The sequence below is a fragment of the Hypomesus nipponensis genome, chromosome 22 (assembly GCF_054491055.1).
Source record: "Hypomesus nipponensis isolate SF chromosome 22, ASM5449105v1, whole genome shotgun sequence".
In the NCBI taxonomy this organism is placed as follows: domain Eukaryota; kingdom Metazoa; phylum Chordata; class Actinopteri; order Osmeriformes; family Osmeridae; genus Hypomesus; species Hypomesus nipponensis.
In genome coordinates this window covers 17,558,054-17,575,630 of record NC_140382.1, presented here as the reverse complement: position 1 = coordinate 17,575,630, position 17,577 = coordinate 17,558,054, and the positions used below count along the sequence as shown (strand labels likewise).

General features: G+C 48.8%; 1 protein-coding gene across 5 annotated transcripts in view; it reads right to left on the bottom strand.

Annotated features, from left to right (window-relative positions):
* The window catches only part of pdlim5b (PDZ and LIM domain 5b), a 52,856-nt gene extending 35,502 nt beyond the window's left edge, over nt 1-17,354 (bottom strand). For 4 of the 5 annotated variants that reach the window (XM_084686728.1, XM_084686732.1, XM_084686733.1 and 1 more), the window contains exons 1-2: nt 17,266-17,354; nt 11,944-12,045 (exon numbers count right to left, since the gene is read on the bottom strand). In XM_084686728.1, coding sequence (XP_084542854.1) covers nt 11,944-12,039 — 96 coding nt within the window. In that variant the 5' untranslated portion in view covers nt 12,040-12,045; nt 17,266-17,354. Of the gene's footprint in view, nt 1-11,943; nt 12,046-12,736; nt 12,836-17,265 lie in introns of those variants that run through there. The other variant, XM_084686730.1, reaches the window with a different exon arrangement.
* Nucleotides 17,355-17,577: the final 223 nt, after the last annotated feature.

The following is a 17,577-nucleotide window of genomic DNA, read 5'->3' as shown; positions in this document are numbered from 1 at the left end:
CACAAGCCCTACCCCTCGGGCTAATGGGTCACAAGCCCTACCCCCTCGGGCTGATGGGTCACAAGCCCTACCCCTCGGGCTGATGGGTCACAAGCCCTACCCCTCGGGCTGATGGGTCACAAGCCCTACCCCTCGGGCTAATGGGTCACAAGCCCTACCCCTCGGGCTAATGGGTCACAAGCCCTACCCCTTGGGCTAATGGGTCACAAGCCCTACCCCTCGGGCTGATGGGTCACAAGCCCTACCCCCTCGGGCTGATGGGTCACAAGCCCTACCCCCTCAGGCTAATGGGTCACAAGCCCTAACCTACGGGCTGGGTGCTTCTCAGCCAGGGTCGGCTTGCACACAAACTGGGGTCGAAGCAGGTAACACTGGACGCATCTCTGCCCCAGCCCCAGCCTCGTCCCCAGCCCCTGCCTCGCCCCCAACATGTCTCCTTTAAAAGCTGATTACAAAGCGAGGCTCTGAACCCTGTGGCCTGTAAAGTCACTGGGATGGATCTGCCGAGGCAGCATTCCTCCACGGCTGTGCAGCGCAGCCCGCTGAGCCGGGACAAGCAGAAGAAACGGCCCATAAAACCCAGCGTGTTAAACAGACCTGGCCCACAGGTGCAGGCTTGCCTTTTTAATACCCGCGCACCTGTAACAGATTGTACAAAGCCCTCCGCACGTCTCCAGAGAGGGGAGTCCTCTATACGGGGGGGGGGGGGGGGGTGAGAGAGAGATTGTTGAGGAGACGATGAGGGCAGGAAAGGGAGGGGCGGGGGGGAGGAGCTGAAGAATAAACAGCAGAGAAGAAAAGGATTAAAAGTGTGTTCTTTTCCTTTGAGGGAAACACCCCAATTAAAGGCCCTTGAAGGCAGAGGGAGAGAGAGGGGGGAGAGAGAGAGGGGGGAGAGAGAGAGGGGGGAGAGAGAGAGAGGGGGGAGAGAGAGAGAGAGAGAGAGAGAGAGAGAGAGAGAGAGAGAGAGAGAGAGAGAGAGAGAGAGAGAGAGAGAGAGAAAGAGAGAAAGAAAGAGAGGGTGAGCGAGAGAGAGCGAGAGAGAGCGAGAGAGAGCAAGAGAGAGCAAGAGAGAGAAAGAAAGAAAGAAAGAAAGAGAGGGAGAGCGAGAGAGAGCGAGACAGAGCGAGAGAGAGCAAGAGAGAGCAAGAGAGAGCAAGAGAGAGCAAGAGAGAGCAAGAGAGAGAGAGGCCTGGTTGTCATGGTCTGACTCCAGCCGGGTCCTCCTTCATCCCTGCGGCTGAAAGACAGGAGATACGCTGGGCCTGGAGCTGGCACTACGAGTGCCAACGCCATGACAACGCAAACAAAACAGCTCATTCCAGAAACAGGGCCAGCGGCAGGGGCCTGAATCCTGAATGTTCCCCGGTCGACGTGGAGACCGACCCTTCAGAATGTCAATGCTGGAGGGAGATACGGAATCACCTGATGCGTGTGTCACACAGAGAGAGCTGTTCATTTCTAAAAATGAGTGTGTGCATGTGTGTCTGTGTGTGTATATAAGTGTGCGTGGTCCCCACAGTGTGTCCGTGTGTGAGTCAGTTCATAAAGTGAGAACTGGAACCGACACAGAGGAAGTTGATTTCAGTCTTAGTGTCCAGTAGCTATCAGGAAGTGCTCCAGTCTCGCCCAGCTATTCAGGCCTACACTCCCATTAGGATCCATTAGTAATGGCCAGAGGGCTTGGTTCCTCTGTGAAAACTCACCCACCTGCTCAATAGGACACAACCAGCAGGCTGGACACAGCTGAATTCAGGGCCATTCTTAAGATCTCATCACTGTTATGATCTCACTTGGGGGGTTTTTGGCCAAGAGAGAAAGTCCCACACAAACACCAGCAGTCGCGTTTGAAACTGAAACCGTCTTCACGTTTCAGATTCTCGCTTTGGAATCTGTGTCGTCGGCCGTGTGAAACCGTGTAAGGTTGAACTGGCAAGGCAGCGTGTTACTGTTAGCGTTAGCCAGCTAGCGTGGTCAGTCGTAAAAAGCTCGAGGTTTTTCTTGGGCAGACATTCCTGCGGTGCTGCCATCTCGTTCGTCTTCTCAAACAATTAAGTGTCAGACGTTTGCAGTTATTCACAGAAGAAGAAAAAATGCACACAAAAAAAAATTACGCTGGGAGCGATATGAATCAAAACAACGTGATTTTTTTTGTTCTGACATGGCATTTGGGAGATTGAAAACAGCTGGGCCTCTCTGCGCAATACTACTCCAGAAGAGCAGGAATACGTGGGCCTACCATGAGAAAGAGACAACATGCATAGCTATGGAATAGTCCTACGGCATAAATGTTGAGAAACCGTTCGAGAGCTTTTTAACCCTTAAACAGAAACCATGCCTGGCAGAACCTGGATCCAAACCTAAAGACGGTCTCCTGTAAAGCAGTGGTTCTGCAGAACTTCATAACGACAATTCATCGGAATCAGGTGTGTTGGAGCAGGGAAATGTCTAGAATATGCAGGACAGCGGGCCCTGAGGACCAGGGTTGAAGACGACTGCTATGTAGGAACAGCAGTGAACAGTGTCCCACCCAGTTCTCACATCAGCAAACTCCACAAACCTACTCCTCATAGCGTGATCGATTTCCCTGCTCTGTCTTCATCTGATATTCCTCCTCAGACGCTGAGGAAGTCTTGGCCTAACGTCCTGGCGTATAAACGAAGACGTTTTACCCCCCCCCCCCAAAAAAAAATGACCGCTCTTAGTTTGCTCAACTTCCTATGGCTGTGTCTCTGCCATCTCAGAAAAAAGACCAAGTTTTATTCTGGGATGAACGATATCGGGTTCTCCCACAAGACTTGTAGGCGTTCTTTCTTCTGTTGAGGAGATCCAAGATCCATCCAGGGGTCAAGGGTCAAACCGTCCATGGGTCACAGATGATGTCATGAGACGGCTCTCGTCCAGACCCCCAAACAGAGGCCGAGGAGACGCTCATCTCCAGCCCAACACAAACCTCCGTGACAACATCCACACACAGCCATAATCTCCTCCTCGGTACTGTCTCAAGTTCGGAGACTCTTAAACGTGAGCAGACTCGGGCTGCATGGTGATCGTGAAGCACCTTCTCGGATGGATATTGGTTCCAGAAAGCCTGGATTAAATATATATACCCATAGTTGGCTTTGAAAAGGGTTTACACTGCCCTGGAGGCTGACCCAGAGACCCACCAGGCAGGGAGGCGCCATGGGAGAGGTGTCCTGGGCTCCGGAAGTTTCTGGATCTCACCCATCGTAGTGAATGTGATAGCCCTCAACCGTGCATGCGTAGGTGATGTCATGTTGGTGTCCATTAGCGCCTGAACGGGCATAAACGTGTTTTTACAACACCACAACCGCAAGCCGTCGGACGTTAAATCTCACGTTTGAACCATGTGGACGGTTTTACTGTCGTTCCCCGCTGCGCTTCCAATCGCTATGAATCATCGTCTCTCTTTCCCACATGGAGCTCCCTCTCTGTCTTATTTCTCTCTTTATAACTTGGTGGATCTCCCTTCTTTCTTTCCTGATCCAAACTCTAACACAGCACAGACCTGACGAATGTCGATGCGGCTTCAACGTGAACATAGCCACACATGGAACCTTCTAAACGTTCTGAAGTTCTCATGGAGCCTTGGAAGGTCTCATGGAGTTTTCTAGACCTCTAAAGTTGAAGCCTTATAAGATGGTAACTGCCTTTAATCAGCGGTCAGGCTGTCCTGTTGTGTTCCATCAGAGAAACATTCCCTCTGTTAGACAACAGAGGTAGATATCCGTAGACCGTAGATAAGAGGGTGGGAAAGGGACAGGAAGAAGTTTGCTTTGGTAATAACAACCTATTCAGCCAGTTTATGATATCGTGGTGAGATCCATCTGTAGAGGGAGTTTCTGTTGATCCAGTTCACGGTGGTTTGGTTTAAATTTAAAGGGATGGCATCAGCATATTACCGCGAGACATACAGATAAAGAAACGTGATTTTAGTCGTTTATATTCTATACTTTGGGTTGTATCCCATTTGGCATCTATGCTGCATGTAACATTATTAGTGTTTGTGGTTTATGACATACCGGAGGGAGTGGTGACTGTTCTGTAGTTATTTGACTTGTGCTCTTGTAAAATAAATGAGTTTAGTCCGACAAGTCCAGGGGTAAAGAGCAGAATCATCATTACACACTGATTTCAGTGTGGTATTATTTATTAGGGTCAGGGTTAGGCTCAACTATTTTTCATGTGAATGTCTAAAATTCCAGCTACTTTTTTCCCTTCCAAATAGCTGTGCTTACTGTCATCCACTAAAAATACATTCTTCCACTTTCCAAGATTATAATATTCAGCATATTATTTTAAAAAGAACATTAACTAAGTGCCTTAAACCAGCTTCCCTCAAGACAGTAATTAAGGGCCTCTGCATCTAAACTCGGGTCTGCCTTCAGACTCCCTACAATAATAACACTGAAATGTCTCAAGTTGAACACCACAGGCTTGTTTTAGGGTCAGGGTTAATGTCTTATAAAAGTACTGCACTATTACATTCCCCTTCAGCCTTGGACAATTTGAGAACAACATGCTGAAGTCCAGACCCAGACTGAGGTCGCATGAGAGAAACCCCTCTATAAAGCTTCCATAAAGACTGACTGGCCCGTCAGAGAGATGTTTACCTCAACATCAAAGACCGTGTCAAGAACGGTCCAGACCAGAGGAACTCTTTCTTCGACCAATAACAACATCTCTTACCAGGCCCCAAACCCGAGACCTCTCAAAATAACCAGTGTGGCCGTTACTTCTCCACTCTAATAACTGACCCCATGGTTTGAATCTCAACTGAAACACAAACGCTCTCTAAATCATACCAGGGCTCCTATGTTAAACCCAGCCATTACAGGCCACAGCCTGTAGCCATTAACTGGAGAGCACATCCATCTCATCACACAACACCACGACGCTAACCGCTGCTCAGCCCCCAGAGACTGCAGCATTAGCAGCTTACGTTCACTTCCAGCGGCATCCGTCAATGACACAAGAAGAGAAGGAAAAGGATGACAGGAGAGAGAAGAGTGAGGCGGTCCAGGTAGGACCCAAAGTTCTCCTAACGTTCCTTGTATAGCAGCTGTGGTTCTCCTTAACCCTGTTCTTTGGGATCTGAGGTTCTCCTAACATTTCTGTGTTAGCATGTGAGGTTCTCCAAATCTTCCTGTTTTAGCATCTGAGCTTCTTCTAATGTTACTCATTAAGGGCCTGAGGTTCTCTTTAATCTCCCTTGTTTAAAACCTGGCATGTTCCTTGATGTTCCTCCATTAGATCCTGAGGTTCTGGCGTTCTTTTAGAGGGAACTACACTTCACATCTCATTAGCGTAAGACCTGCCAACAGGCGGTGGAACCGGAGAAGGTGACGGGGCACGGATCATTCCGGAGGTTTGGATCTCATCCATCTTACCTTGCCAGCCTCCAGCAACCCTCATCTGTGATCCTAATCCAGCCCTTTGAAACCGAGACGCAATTTCACTCGGCCGAACGGGTCCTCATTACAGACACAGACATCGCCTACCCATTGGGCTGAAACACTAGCGCACACCGCATGTCCACTGACACAGCTGCCATGTGAGTGATTACACGGCGTCCAGTGCATACAGTATAGTATATGAAGCATGGAGGCTCACCGGTTGAATTCCAGGGCTCTGAGAGTGGCATCAACTATCCCATAATAAGCCCTGAAGAAACGGAGAACCCATCAGGGAACCCAGACGCTAACGCAAACAGACGTCTAAAATGAGTTTGTATATGTCTCAGCATGTGTATCACATGTCACAGCAAAAGCAAACTGTGGGGAATTTAAGGCCTAGGGTGAGGGGCAGAGCAGGGGGAAGAAGAGAGGAATGGAGAGAGGGATGGAGAGTGATAGGGGAAAGAGGAAGAGATTGAGACCGAAAGAGAAAGAGGGACAGAGAAGGAGAGAGAGAGAGGAAGCGACTGAGAGACAGAAAGAGAAGGGGAGAAGAGTTGGACTGACTGCACTGACCCGTGTGTGACCTACTGTTAAGCATGCACCGTATGCAACTCAACCCCACCATCAGTCAGCCATGATGGACATACCAGCGTGAGAGCGAGAGAGACAGAGACAGAGACAGAGAGAGAGAGAGAGACAGAGAGAGAGAGAGAGAGAGAGCTCAGACAACTCCATTCTACGATGCTTTCCTTCCTGTGTTAATCAGGACTGGAAAGCTGGTCTCTTTCTCAGAGCACACGCTGACTAACAGAATATTCAGTTACGTTGTTTAACACGCTGCTGGCTAGAGACCTGGACAATAAGGTCCAACAATCTCACTTGCGTATCACTTACAATATCAGTGCTAGATAGCTCAGTTCAGCTGGAGTTTAGCGAACAGGCCCAGATGTCTGTAGTATGATATCAATATGAGTACAGAGGATGTACATAATGTGCGTAGTGATAATAGTAAGGAGACACCTGCTGAAGTATTGGACTGCAGATCAAGAGGTTGCAGGTTCAAATACCCCTGGGATTGTTTGACGCTTTGGATAAAAAGCGCCCGCTAAATGACTGTGTTAACATTAATCACTTTGTAATCCCGAATCTTCTGTTGTTTACCCTCGTAGCGTGAGACATTCCAGATTCGCGTGATTTACAATCCTCCTTCCTGCTCTGCACTGATTGGTCTGGGCGGTTACTGAGCCAAATTTGTGTCCCAGTCTGGTGAGATCAGAACAAGCTCCAACATCTCCTCTTTACCCTCCCTCAGAATGATCCTGGCCAGCAAGTGCCAAGAAAATGTTTCTTTAAACATACTAATGCCCACAAGCACACTCGTAGACACAGGCAAACGAACACACACACACAGCCATAAAAAAAGACCCAGGCGAAGCCAGAGAAAACATCTCCCATAATTCTGTCCCATCAACCTGCGGCTCCGACATGAGATTTGTGAACTCCTATTGGCTGCCAGGCAACCAATCACAGCCTCCTCATATGGCAGCAAGATGCCTGAGAGATTCACTGCTGGCCCAACCTGTCCACTCTCAACCCCAATTACCTCTTAATTACACCATCTTACGAAAACATCATCAATCACACAACTTTACTTAGCTACAGGTCTGTATTACCAAACCCAAAGAAGAGAAACATCTTGCACCATGGTCTAATTAAGCCTCTAGGGAATCAACTAATCCATGGATCATTCCAGAACCAGGATCTCCAGGGTTTGGAAACAAACCACTGGGAGCCAGCTTTGACGGACGTTTCCATCCAAGCGCCTTGTAATATTGCTGTCTTCATGTCGGTCAGATCAAACACTGAAATCAGATCCGGCTTCTATTTCAGGAACAAATATTTAGAAATATGACATGGAGACACGTTTTCTGGATGTAATTAGACGTAAACTTTTAGCCGCTGGGTCGTGAAAAACAGTGGTCATGCAGCCTGTTAGGAGGGGAGGGAGGGAGGGAGGGAGGGGAGGGATTGAGACTCGAGGTCGCGTTTGTCTTTATTCGGTTATTTTAACGGTGCATCGCCATGGGCCTGTGATAAACCACACTTCATTACACTGTCTGTGTTGCATTGCTTATGGTGAAATGTCGAATAAAAAACAAACTTGATAAGCAGCTGATTGACGGCTATCTGTAGCTTCACTGGAGGTCAGACACTGCTGTCTTGTCTCTACGCTGTCTGCAATTTCAGTGTGTGTGTGTGAGTGTGTGTGTGTAGGGTGTGTTGTGTGTGTGTGCAGGGTGTGTTGTGTGTGTGTGTGTGTGCGCGCGAGTTGGGGATGCGAGTGTGTATGTGTGTAGGGTGTGTTGTGTGTGTGTGTGTTGGGTGTGTGAGTTGGGGATGGGAGTGTGTGTGTGTGTAGGGTGTGTAGTGTGTGTGTGTTGTGTGTGTGTGTGTGTGTTGGGTGTGTGTGTGAGTTGGGGATGTGAGTGTGTGTGTGTCTCCCTTACATCCAGACGTGGAGTTGGAAACATGGCAGCAGAGCCCCTCGCTGGGCGACCAGAGCGGACGAGGTGATGTCACGGGGCGATGTCACCGACCGCCGCCGCGTTGCCATGGAAACGCTGCAAAGCTTCCCAGCCCGGCGCAGCTTGGAGCACTTCCCAACTCGGGGAAAACTAAAAAAGTCTCACGCTCCACTGCCGCCGTGGCCCGCTGAAGCGCTCCCAACACAATGTTTCCCAGTGGCTGAACGCCGCTGGTTTTACTGGTGTTGGCCCGCTGCGTGCAGCAGGTTTCAGGCCGGCCGGTTTCAGCCCGTCGTGGGTCGTGTGAATGGAGGACCAGAGACATGGCATTATATCTTGTGGAGGGAAAACATGCTGTAGCCTCCTCCTCTACTCTAAATCACACGTTGTTTTCACTCACAGCACATCCACTATGTTGTTGTAGAACTCAGGCCAGGCAACAAATCCAGTGAGTTGAGTCTTGTTGCTCTGCTATGATAAACTGCCCGCACTCTGGAACTAAGACAGAGGGAGGGATGCGGAGAGAGAGAAACAGAGAGCTATAGAGATAGAGTTAGAGAGATGAATAGAGAAGGGGAAATAGAGAAAGAAAGACAGAGCAAGACAGAGATAAAGATTAAGATAAAGTGGTTGATCTCTTTTCTGTGCCAGTCTTCCGTGAGCCAAGACTGGCCATGTTTTTCTTGGAAGCTCTGGAAGATTCCGTGAGGAGAGATAATAATTCAAAAGACTTTCCTTTCAAATGTGTGGCTGTCAAACGACTCGGTTATTTCCCGATCACTAGTTCCCCTGTGCCCTCCAAAACACACAGAAACTGACACACGCTGTCAGTGACCAAAAACACCTTGAGGTAGACTGGGGGCGTGTCTTTGAAAGCCGGCATGACAGGAAGTGATAGACCAGTTCCACAGCTCAGAAAGCAAGCGACAGCAGATGGACTTCGTTTGTCCAGAGTGTTTACATAGCTTAGATCATGAGAGCTAGCCACCTACGTAAGGGACATGTTATCAGTGACGTACAGTACGGTACAGTATGGACCTTGAGGGACATTTCAGGAGGGTGATGTCATAGGGCAGCCCGCTCCTCCTCTTCCTCGTTCAGTCGTTAAACTGTCAGTTAGACTGTAACAGTCACTGTCCGACACTCCTCCGCTCGTTCTCTCTCTTAAATGTGCGCAGTCCATCCATCACAATTATCTCCCTCTCCCCCTCTCTCTCCCTCCCTCTCCCTCTCCCCCTCCCTCTCCCTCTCCCTCTCCCTCTCCCTCTCCCTCTCCCTCTCCCTCTCCCTCTCCCTCTCCCTCTCCCTCTCCCTCTCCCTCTCCCTCTCTCTCTCCCCCTCTCTCTCCCCCTCTCTCTCCCCCTCTCTCTCCCTCCCTCTCCCTCTCCCTCTCCCTCTCCCCCTCCCTCTCCCCCTCCCTCTCCCCTCTCTCTCCCCTCTCTCTCCCTCTCTCTCTCCCCCTCTCTCCCTCTCCCTCTCCCTCTCCCTCTCCCCCTCCCTCTCCCTCTCCCCTCTCTCTCCCCCTCTCTCTCCCCCTCTCTCTCCCCCTCTCTCTCCCCCTCTCTCCCCCTCCCTCTCCCTCTCCCTCTCCCTCTCCCTCTCCCTCTCCCTCTCCCTCTCCCTCTCCCTCTCCCTCTCCCCCTCCCTCTCCCCTCTCTCTCCCCTCTCTCTCCCCTCTCTCTCCCCCTCTCTCTCCCCCTCTCTCTCCCCCTCTCTCTCCCCCTCTCTCCCACTCTCTCCCCCCCTCTCTCCCACTCTCTCTCCGTGGTGTTGAGAGATGGTTATCCTCTTCCTCTCTTCTGATGTCCCAGAAGGCCATACACAGCCCTGGGCTGAAAGACCCACACTACAGACACACACACTTCACAAAACACACACACACACCTAAAATAATTGATCGACAATGATGCAGTATTGCTGTAAGAACGCTGGTGTGTGTCCGTGAGTGTGTGTGGTACAGACAGCCCGTGTGAGTCTGTGTGGTATGAGGCGAGGCAGGGCAGGGCAGGGCAGGGCAGGGCAGGGCAGGGCAGGGCAGGGCAGCCTCTAAGTGTCCCCTGAGCGGACCACTCAGTTTTTCCATCCTGGTCAACACATGGTCTGTGGACATGTGTAGAGGAGATGGCATGCGTGTTGTGAACACTGGGCTGGGCTTCATGTCAACTAAGCATGCCTGCCTTCAAAGGCCAGCAACACACTCACACACCAGGGCGATGGGGAGAGTGTGTGTGTGTTTGGAACATGGCTAAATACAAAGGCTTCTACAGACCCAATGTAATATGTACGATGTGTGTGTACGATAAGAGTGTTTGTATACAATGAGAAAGTGTGTGTGTGTGTGTGTGTGTACAATCAAAGTGTGTGTGTGTGTATGATAGTGTGAGCAGAATCCAGTACAGTACATCATATCCATGTAGTACTGTACAACAATATACATCGCAGTACCAGTAAAGGGGGAGGGGGGGAGGTGTGGGGGGGGTCCAACCGGAGTCTTTCAAAACAGGAAGCTGTGAAAGGCGTCACAGTGCAAACCCAATAACACCCGGGGAGTCACTGTCAAAACAAACACAGCAGATCAGAGTAGAGCAGAGCACAGCAGAGCAGAGCAGAGCAGAGCAGAGTAGAGTAGAGTAGAGTAGAGCAGAGCAGAGTAGAGCAGATCAGGTCACATCACATCACAGCTCCATCAAACCGCCCCAGACCAGGCCCCGCAAAGAGTATATATACACGAGAGGTGTTCACCATGACAACGCCAGCTGGAGTAGCGAGGCCTGCCACAGAGCCTAATGTGTCCCAGAGCAGCAGAGTAGTTATGAATGTCTGCTAAGCAGGGAATAGTCCCCATCTATTCCTCCATACGTCATCGCTGTGTGTGAGAATGACCTTTCACGCCAGACAAACAAACACAGTTACTAAGGTAAGCATTACAGATCCTTTACTATACTCCTGCTCTACTCTAATGCACTCTAGTCCAGTTCTACTCTGCTCTTGCTCCACTAAACTCTATTGAACTCTACTCTGCTCTACTGTACACTGCTCAATCCTTCTCTACTCCTCTCTACCCAAGCCAGCCTCACCAGTCAGCAGGGCCATTCTTCATGGAGCAGGCCTGCCAGGAGAAGAGCTCCTCTCCTCCTCCAGGGACAGAACCAGGGCTGTGGCCCAGCAGCCAGGGCTGGCCGGGGCCCAGTCTGGATTTATGGGCCCCCGGCTCCCAGACAGATATGACTGAACTGCTGGTTCTCCACAGGGTTCTGTAGAAAACGGCCAACCAGGGAGATGGTGCTCTCAGCCTCCGTTGACAGATTCATCACAGCCCACGGACAAGGAGGACCGCCTCACTCTGTCAGCCCCTCGCCAACAACCTCCAGCACCCAGCCTCCAGATCCCAGCCTCCAACTTCCAGCCTCTAACCTCCAGCCCCTTAGCCAGACACACGTAGAGCCCATGCGTAGCGAGCCAAAGCCTTCTCAGCCTTCTCCCAGACAAACGAACCTGAATAACACCACATGAAGTTATCTCGGCAGCAAACTCCCTCTACCTGGATCAGGCCTTCACAGGAACCCGTGGGCAGTTCCAAGTTACAACCTAATACTTTTCACGCGATTGGTTATGAAGTGCCCCAGCGACCGTCAGAATGGGGAGAGTGTAGAGAGAGGCAGAGGGGGAGTGCCAGGGGTCAGGCAGGGGGCAGTGTGGTCAGGAACAACCATGAGTGGCTCTTATGCCCTGGACAGCATGAGCTCTGTCGACACCCCTGACCGATGACACAGCGGCTGTCATTCCTGCAAGGTGAGCGTCACAGAGCTGAGGGGGACGTCAGAACGGTATGTGTGTGTGTGTGTGTGTGCGCGTTAGCTTTACTGTGTGTGTTTGCTTGAGTGTGTGTGTGTGTGTGTGCGCGTTAGCTTTACTGTGTGTGTTTGCTTGTGTGTGTGTGTGCGCGTTAGCTTTACTGTGTGTGTTTGCTTGAGTGTGTGTGTGTGTGTGTGACTCACCCTGGAGATAGTGAGCGGCAGACAGAAGTCCTTCCCTCCTTGCAGTCTGAAGCCCCAGGGGGCGGGGCCAACCAGGGAGACGCTATAGTTGCTCATGATTCGCTGAGGAAGAAACAAACACCATTAACGTCACATGCATTCTCTGAGGCAGAGACATCCAGGACTGTAAATCAAAAGATCAAGGGATGTATAAAAAAAAAAAAACGTTATGGACAAAGACAGGCTACAACAGACAGATGCTTGTTTCCTTTTAGCTGTTCTCTCTGGGACACCATAAAAGAAGAGAGCTTCGGACGTCTGCGACATGCGAGGGGAGCTACAGCTCGCCTCAGCTGTTCCCCTGCTCACAGGACGGCCCACAACATGTGATCCTTTCTGGACTAACTGTTATTGGTTCACTAAATCAGCTTCTGAGCGGAACCATATGCTGAGATCAATCTGGTATCAAGCCCCCGACATCACGGCCTTCTGCTCCACAAACATCTGCCGAGGCAGGAGATATCGAGCTTTGGACACTCTGCTCGTCTCTCTGAAGCGACGGCTACGCAGCAGAACCGACTCGCCGCTCGGAGGAAGCCAGAGATATCTCCTCAGAAGAGAGACAGATCACGTATAAACAACCCTACGCGTCTGTCAGTGACAAGACGGATGATCAACAGTCCGTGAGAAAGAAAAAAAGTGAAACCATGTAACACTAGATCTAAACCGATACACCCTAGGCCCTGTATGTGAATCTAAGCAGGACAAAAGCATTCGTTATAAATGACCAAACGACAAAGAAAGAGAGATTTACCTGCCGGAGATAGAATCCTACCAAGGGCAGACTCTTCACACACACACACACTACTGAACACTGAGGAACTGAGGATTGTGACCCTCAAACTAGTCTAGCCTATTTATACAGCCATGGGGAGGAGGGGTGTGTCTGTGTGTGTGTGTGTGTGTGTGTGTGTGTGTGTGTGTGAGAATGTAAGAAAGAGAGGGCAAGTGAGACGGAGAGTGTAACAGTGACAGAGTAAAAGAGAGAGGGAAAGAGACAGAGTGAAAGTATTAAGGAGAGTGCGTGAGAGTGAGAGTGTGAGAGTGAGATAGAGAGAGAGGAGAGAGAGGAAAAGACAGAAAGATAGAGGGCGAGAGGAAGAATTCAAGAGTCAGAACCCGCATTCACATCACGCGCAAAGTAGCCTATGTGCTTAGCGTGCGGTGGAAATATTTTTAGGGGTCGCAGTGGAGCCAGGCAGTAGAAGTGTTGTTTACCTAGCATAGCCTAAACATAAACATTCCACGGCCGCAGATTAGAGGCCAGCTACTTCTGTTCAGAGGAAACGACATCCAAATAGCACATATAGAAAACACAACAGAGAGTCTAGAACCAGGAGTGGAGAGTGCCAGCAGTAGTTCATTGGTCAGAGTGACCAGCAGCTTATCTGACATGGCTTTCCCTGTCTACAACAGGCTAGGGTCACTTCTATCCCCGGCAGGGTTGGCAACTTTGTCTCTATGACATACGGGACAGAAGGTGGCCTGTCACAGCCTGAAAGGGTTTTTACTTGATCTAGGTAAATAACTAAAATTTACAGTGAAGTTACAAACATAACTTTAAATAACCAAAACAGGTTGTTAACCCTTAGGAGTTCAATGTCATTTTTTTGGTAAGACTACCCAATCTCCTCGTAAAAAAAAAAAGGAATTTCTTGTGCGAGAACTAGCTAGAGCTAATGTAACTGCTTGCTACCAGAAGTTGTTGACCTTACTTGTGAAATATGAGGAAGTGATGCGTGCATAACTGATGCGCGTCTACCTAGCCAGAGACACTCTCTGACCAAGCCCCCACCCCTCAGCTCCTCCCCCTCCTCCCCAAAAATGTTACAAATCAACTCCTCAGCTGGAAGCAAAGGCCCCGGTGGATGTTGGTGGTATTGCAGTTCCGATAAGGTACCCGTTCGATTTTTTTCTGTAAACTCAAGTCAACATATCCAACATATCCATCTAACCCAATATGTTTTTTTGTGCTAAATTTGAAACCAATCCGAAATAGGTCAACTAGACTCCCATTTATTTGCTTACGTCTCGAAAAGTTACCTGGAGGTGAGCACTGAGACCTAACCTGACTCTCCAGATGGTTTGTTACACATGTTCATCGGTAAGTCGTTCCTGGAAACTGTTTGGAAAAAAGGGCAGACACTTTCCATAAATACTTTGCAGGTGATTGGTTGAACCATCTGTCTATCATTCGTATTCATGTTCAACCTACAAAACCGTTATTGTATGCCATTGTTGTGGTGTTTGAGCTTGTTACCTGCTTCATAAACAGGCTTCAGCATGAAGCCCTGGCTAGAATGCAACCACGTAACTTAGACTTTGAGCAAGAGTCTGCGTCTCAGACTTTATCTCCACTTGAAGTACCCAATTGTCTTTGACTGCTGTGCGAACTAGCACAACACTTTGACCCTTGACCTGGAATGGTTTCTCAAGAACTGGAGTGGGTTAGTTATGTTGACACAGACTCCTGTCATGAGATCATGCCAAAAAACAGTGCTGCCTTTTCTAAAGGCTCCATCCTTATCAGCTGAGAGGAATCGTTCAGGATCGGTTTACCACAGTCGGAGTGTGTCTTGGCGCGTGAAACACAATCCCAACTGGTGACTTTCACTACTGTCACACCTTGCCGTCACCACACACACACACACACACACACACACACACACACACACACACACACACACACACACACACACACACACACACACACACACACACACACACACACACACACACACACCCCCAGGAAGTGACATGGGGATGAGGCGGCGACCGGAAAGGCACACGTCAGGGCATGCACACACACACAAACACTGATTACAAATGGCAGAACTCTCTCCTCTTCATTCTAGTCCATACAAGCAGAAGCTGTGCATCATAACACAGATGATGGTGTCATCTATGAACCAGTCAATCTTGTATGAACCCTTCTGTCCTATAGACAGCCTGTCACGTGTGAACCCGTCTGAACGATCGGACGCCTGATAACGCAGTAAAAGAGTCTGGCACGGCTGAACTTCATTGGTTTTGACACAGCCTATAGTACATTCCATTACCAGTGAAACGAGCTGAAGTGCTATTACGCGAGCAGTGGTACTATTTTAGAACAAGCAGATCATTGTGTGTCAGGGGCGAGGACAGGCAGGAGACTAGGAGGTGGGTTAGCAGACGTCCACACTAACTTCAGTCTGAGGAAAAGGGGGACTTTCCCGATGTCTTATCCAACAACCCGACTGAATGGAGACAGAGAGAATACCCTCATCATGCAGCTTTGTGTCTGTGTGTGTGCCTGACTGACTGACTGACTAAATGAGTGTATGAGTGTGTGTCCACACGTTTAGCAATCGCTCAACAGGCAAACATACAGTGGGCGACCTCTGAACTGCCTGTCAGCATGGACACCAAAACCTGACCCCTGATACCTCTGTTGACCTCTGCAGAAAAGCCTCTGTCTCTCCAGCCTCCCCAGTAGAAGCTCGTCTAGACCAGACCAAGACATCCAAGAATGCGTGTCTACGACGGCAGGGCTAATGACTCCAACGGCTTTTTAAAACGTTAGCTTTGTTAGCATCGGTAAACACAGATAACAGACGAGAACAGACGTGGACGATGATTCAACACATTTCACAACAGTGAGTGACTACATAGCGGTGGTGTGCAACAGAGTCACACTGGTTTACAGCCAGAACTCGAGAGACTGTTCAGCAGAAAAGTATTTTACAAGTGCCACAACGGCGTCTAGCTTCATCCAGTGACATGTCATTACAGTGTGAGTCACATGTTTGCTGTGAGCTGTCACATGACCAGAAGTAGCTTCAAGTCCCAAGCCCCCCACCCCTCCAATAAGAGAGGGTTAAAAGTACACTGGTACAATTCCTGACTCCTCTCTGTATGGATGTATGAATCTCACACCTGGAGGGGGTGTGGCATCCAACACTCACACCTGGAGGGGGAGTGGCCTCTCCACTCTAATGGCATAGGCAGGCCGGGGAATTACCGGGGGGTGAGCATCACACTAAACATCTCACTACAAACACCGCTTATCCTGATCAGCATCATTACAAATAGATAGCAGTATAGGATATAGGCCTACACTTTATCAAGTTACAAACTTGCTATTTTGAAAGCCTGAAATTGGTCAAACATACTTTATCTACTCTCCTACTAATACGCACCTAATATCTTCTAAATCAATGAGAATGGGTTACGGAACCATGCTTTTACACAGCTACATCAGTATTGCGAAGGCCATGTTTGTGAGTTCAGTTTAGTCCTCACAGCTGACACAGGGGATATCCTGCAGGCTGGGCACAATCTAAACTAAGTGAGTCTATTTAAACTTCAAAAAGCCTTGAGTTCATATTCAAAGCTTCGGGAGATGTTTCTTTCCCAGTGTCGAGGCAACACCCATTATCCGCACACAGAAACAAGCAGTCTCTTACAACGCAAGCACATAATTACTGTCAAAAAACAAATGCCTGCATTTTAGAAGATAAGCCTCCTTGAGCTCGACATTCCACTAGCAGAATGAGGCGAGATTAGCGTCACCAAGACCGATCAAACTACCGATGAACATCCAACTCTCGGTATCCTTGTAACTATGGTGTGTGCAGTAGGCCTATCATAAAATCTTGGTACACATGCCGGGGATCAAGCCAAGACCTGCGGTGATGTAAATCAAAGTGTTCTATTGAACAAGTCGATCAAGATCATGCTTGTCGTACATTTAATCCTAATGCCATCATGCATGGGCAAGATTAGACAGCGCTATTAACTAGGTTCCCACACCATTCTCCTCTTCCTGGTTGAAAAATCAACCCTTACAGATACTCGATCCATTCAATCATTAATGGCTAGAATACCACAGCAAACTGAAGCAAAAAGACTGACCTACATAATTGACACCAATTGAAATAGTTCTCATTTACAACCTTTATCACTATTGTATATAAACAATGTATCAGAAAGTTTACAATGTGCAGCCACATATTGAATTATCATAAAAAACTGTAATAGGCTACTTCTAAAATATAAAGGCGGTGTAGTTGACACGCATTTACAACATATGTGTCAGGGTATCACCATGTAAAACGTTCAATAGGTGAGGGTGTGATTATTCGCTCGCACTTGCTTCCACATGCCGCTATTCCATTTCTGTACAGATGACCCAAGTTCATATAGGCTATAGGAAGTAACTTTCTACAGTTTGATTTTTCATATTTCATACCTACATTTACAACAATATGAATATTCCAAGCGTATAGAGACCAGTCTACCCACCTTGCTGAAGAAATGATTTTCTTCCGAGTTAAGACAGAAGCGCGTGTGACCGTCGTACCGCAAGTTTCGGATTGAACTGAACTGAACGGAAAGACTTCCGTATTGCCCTGCCTTGTCTGGTCGGTAGGAGTCGAGTCGCTGTGTCGGTGTTGGCACTTGATCCTGTGAAATACCCGAGGAAGTGACAGTTGAACGTTTTCCAGTAATTGAATAATAACTTAAATATAGTGTGTGCAAGTTAGTTTACCAAAGTCTAGGCTGTTGAGCTAGTTTTATCTCATAAATCTCTTAATGAAACTAAGTTTATTGTAA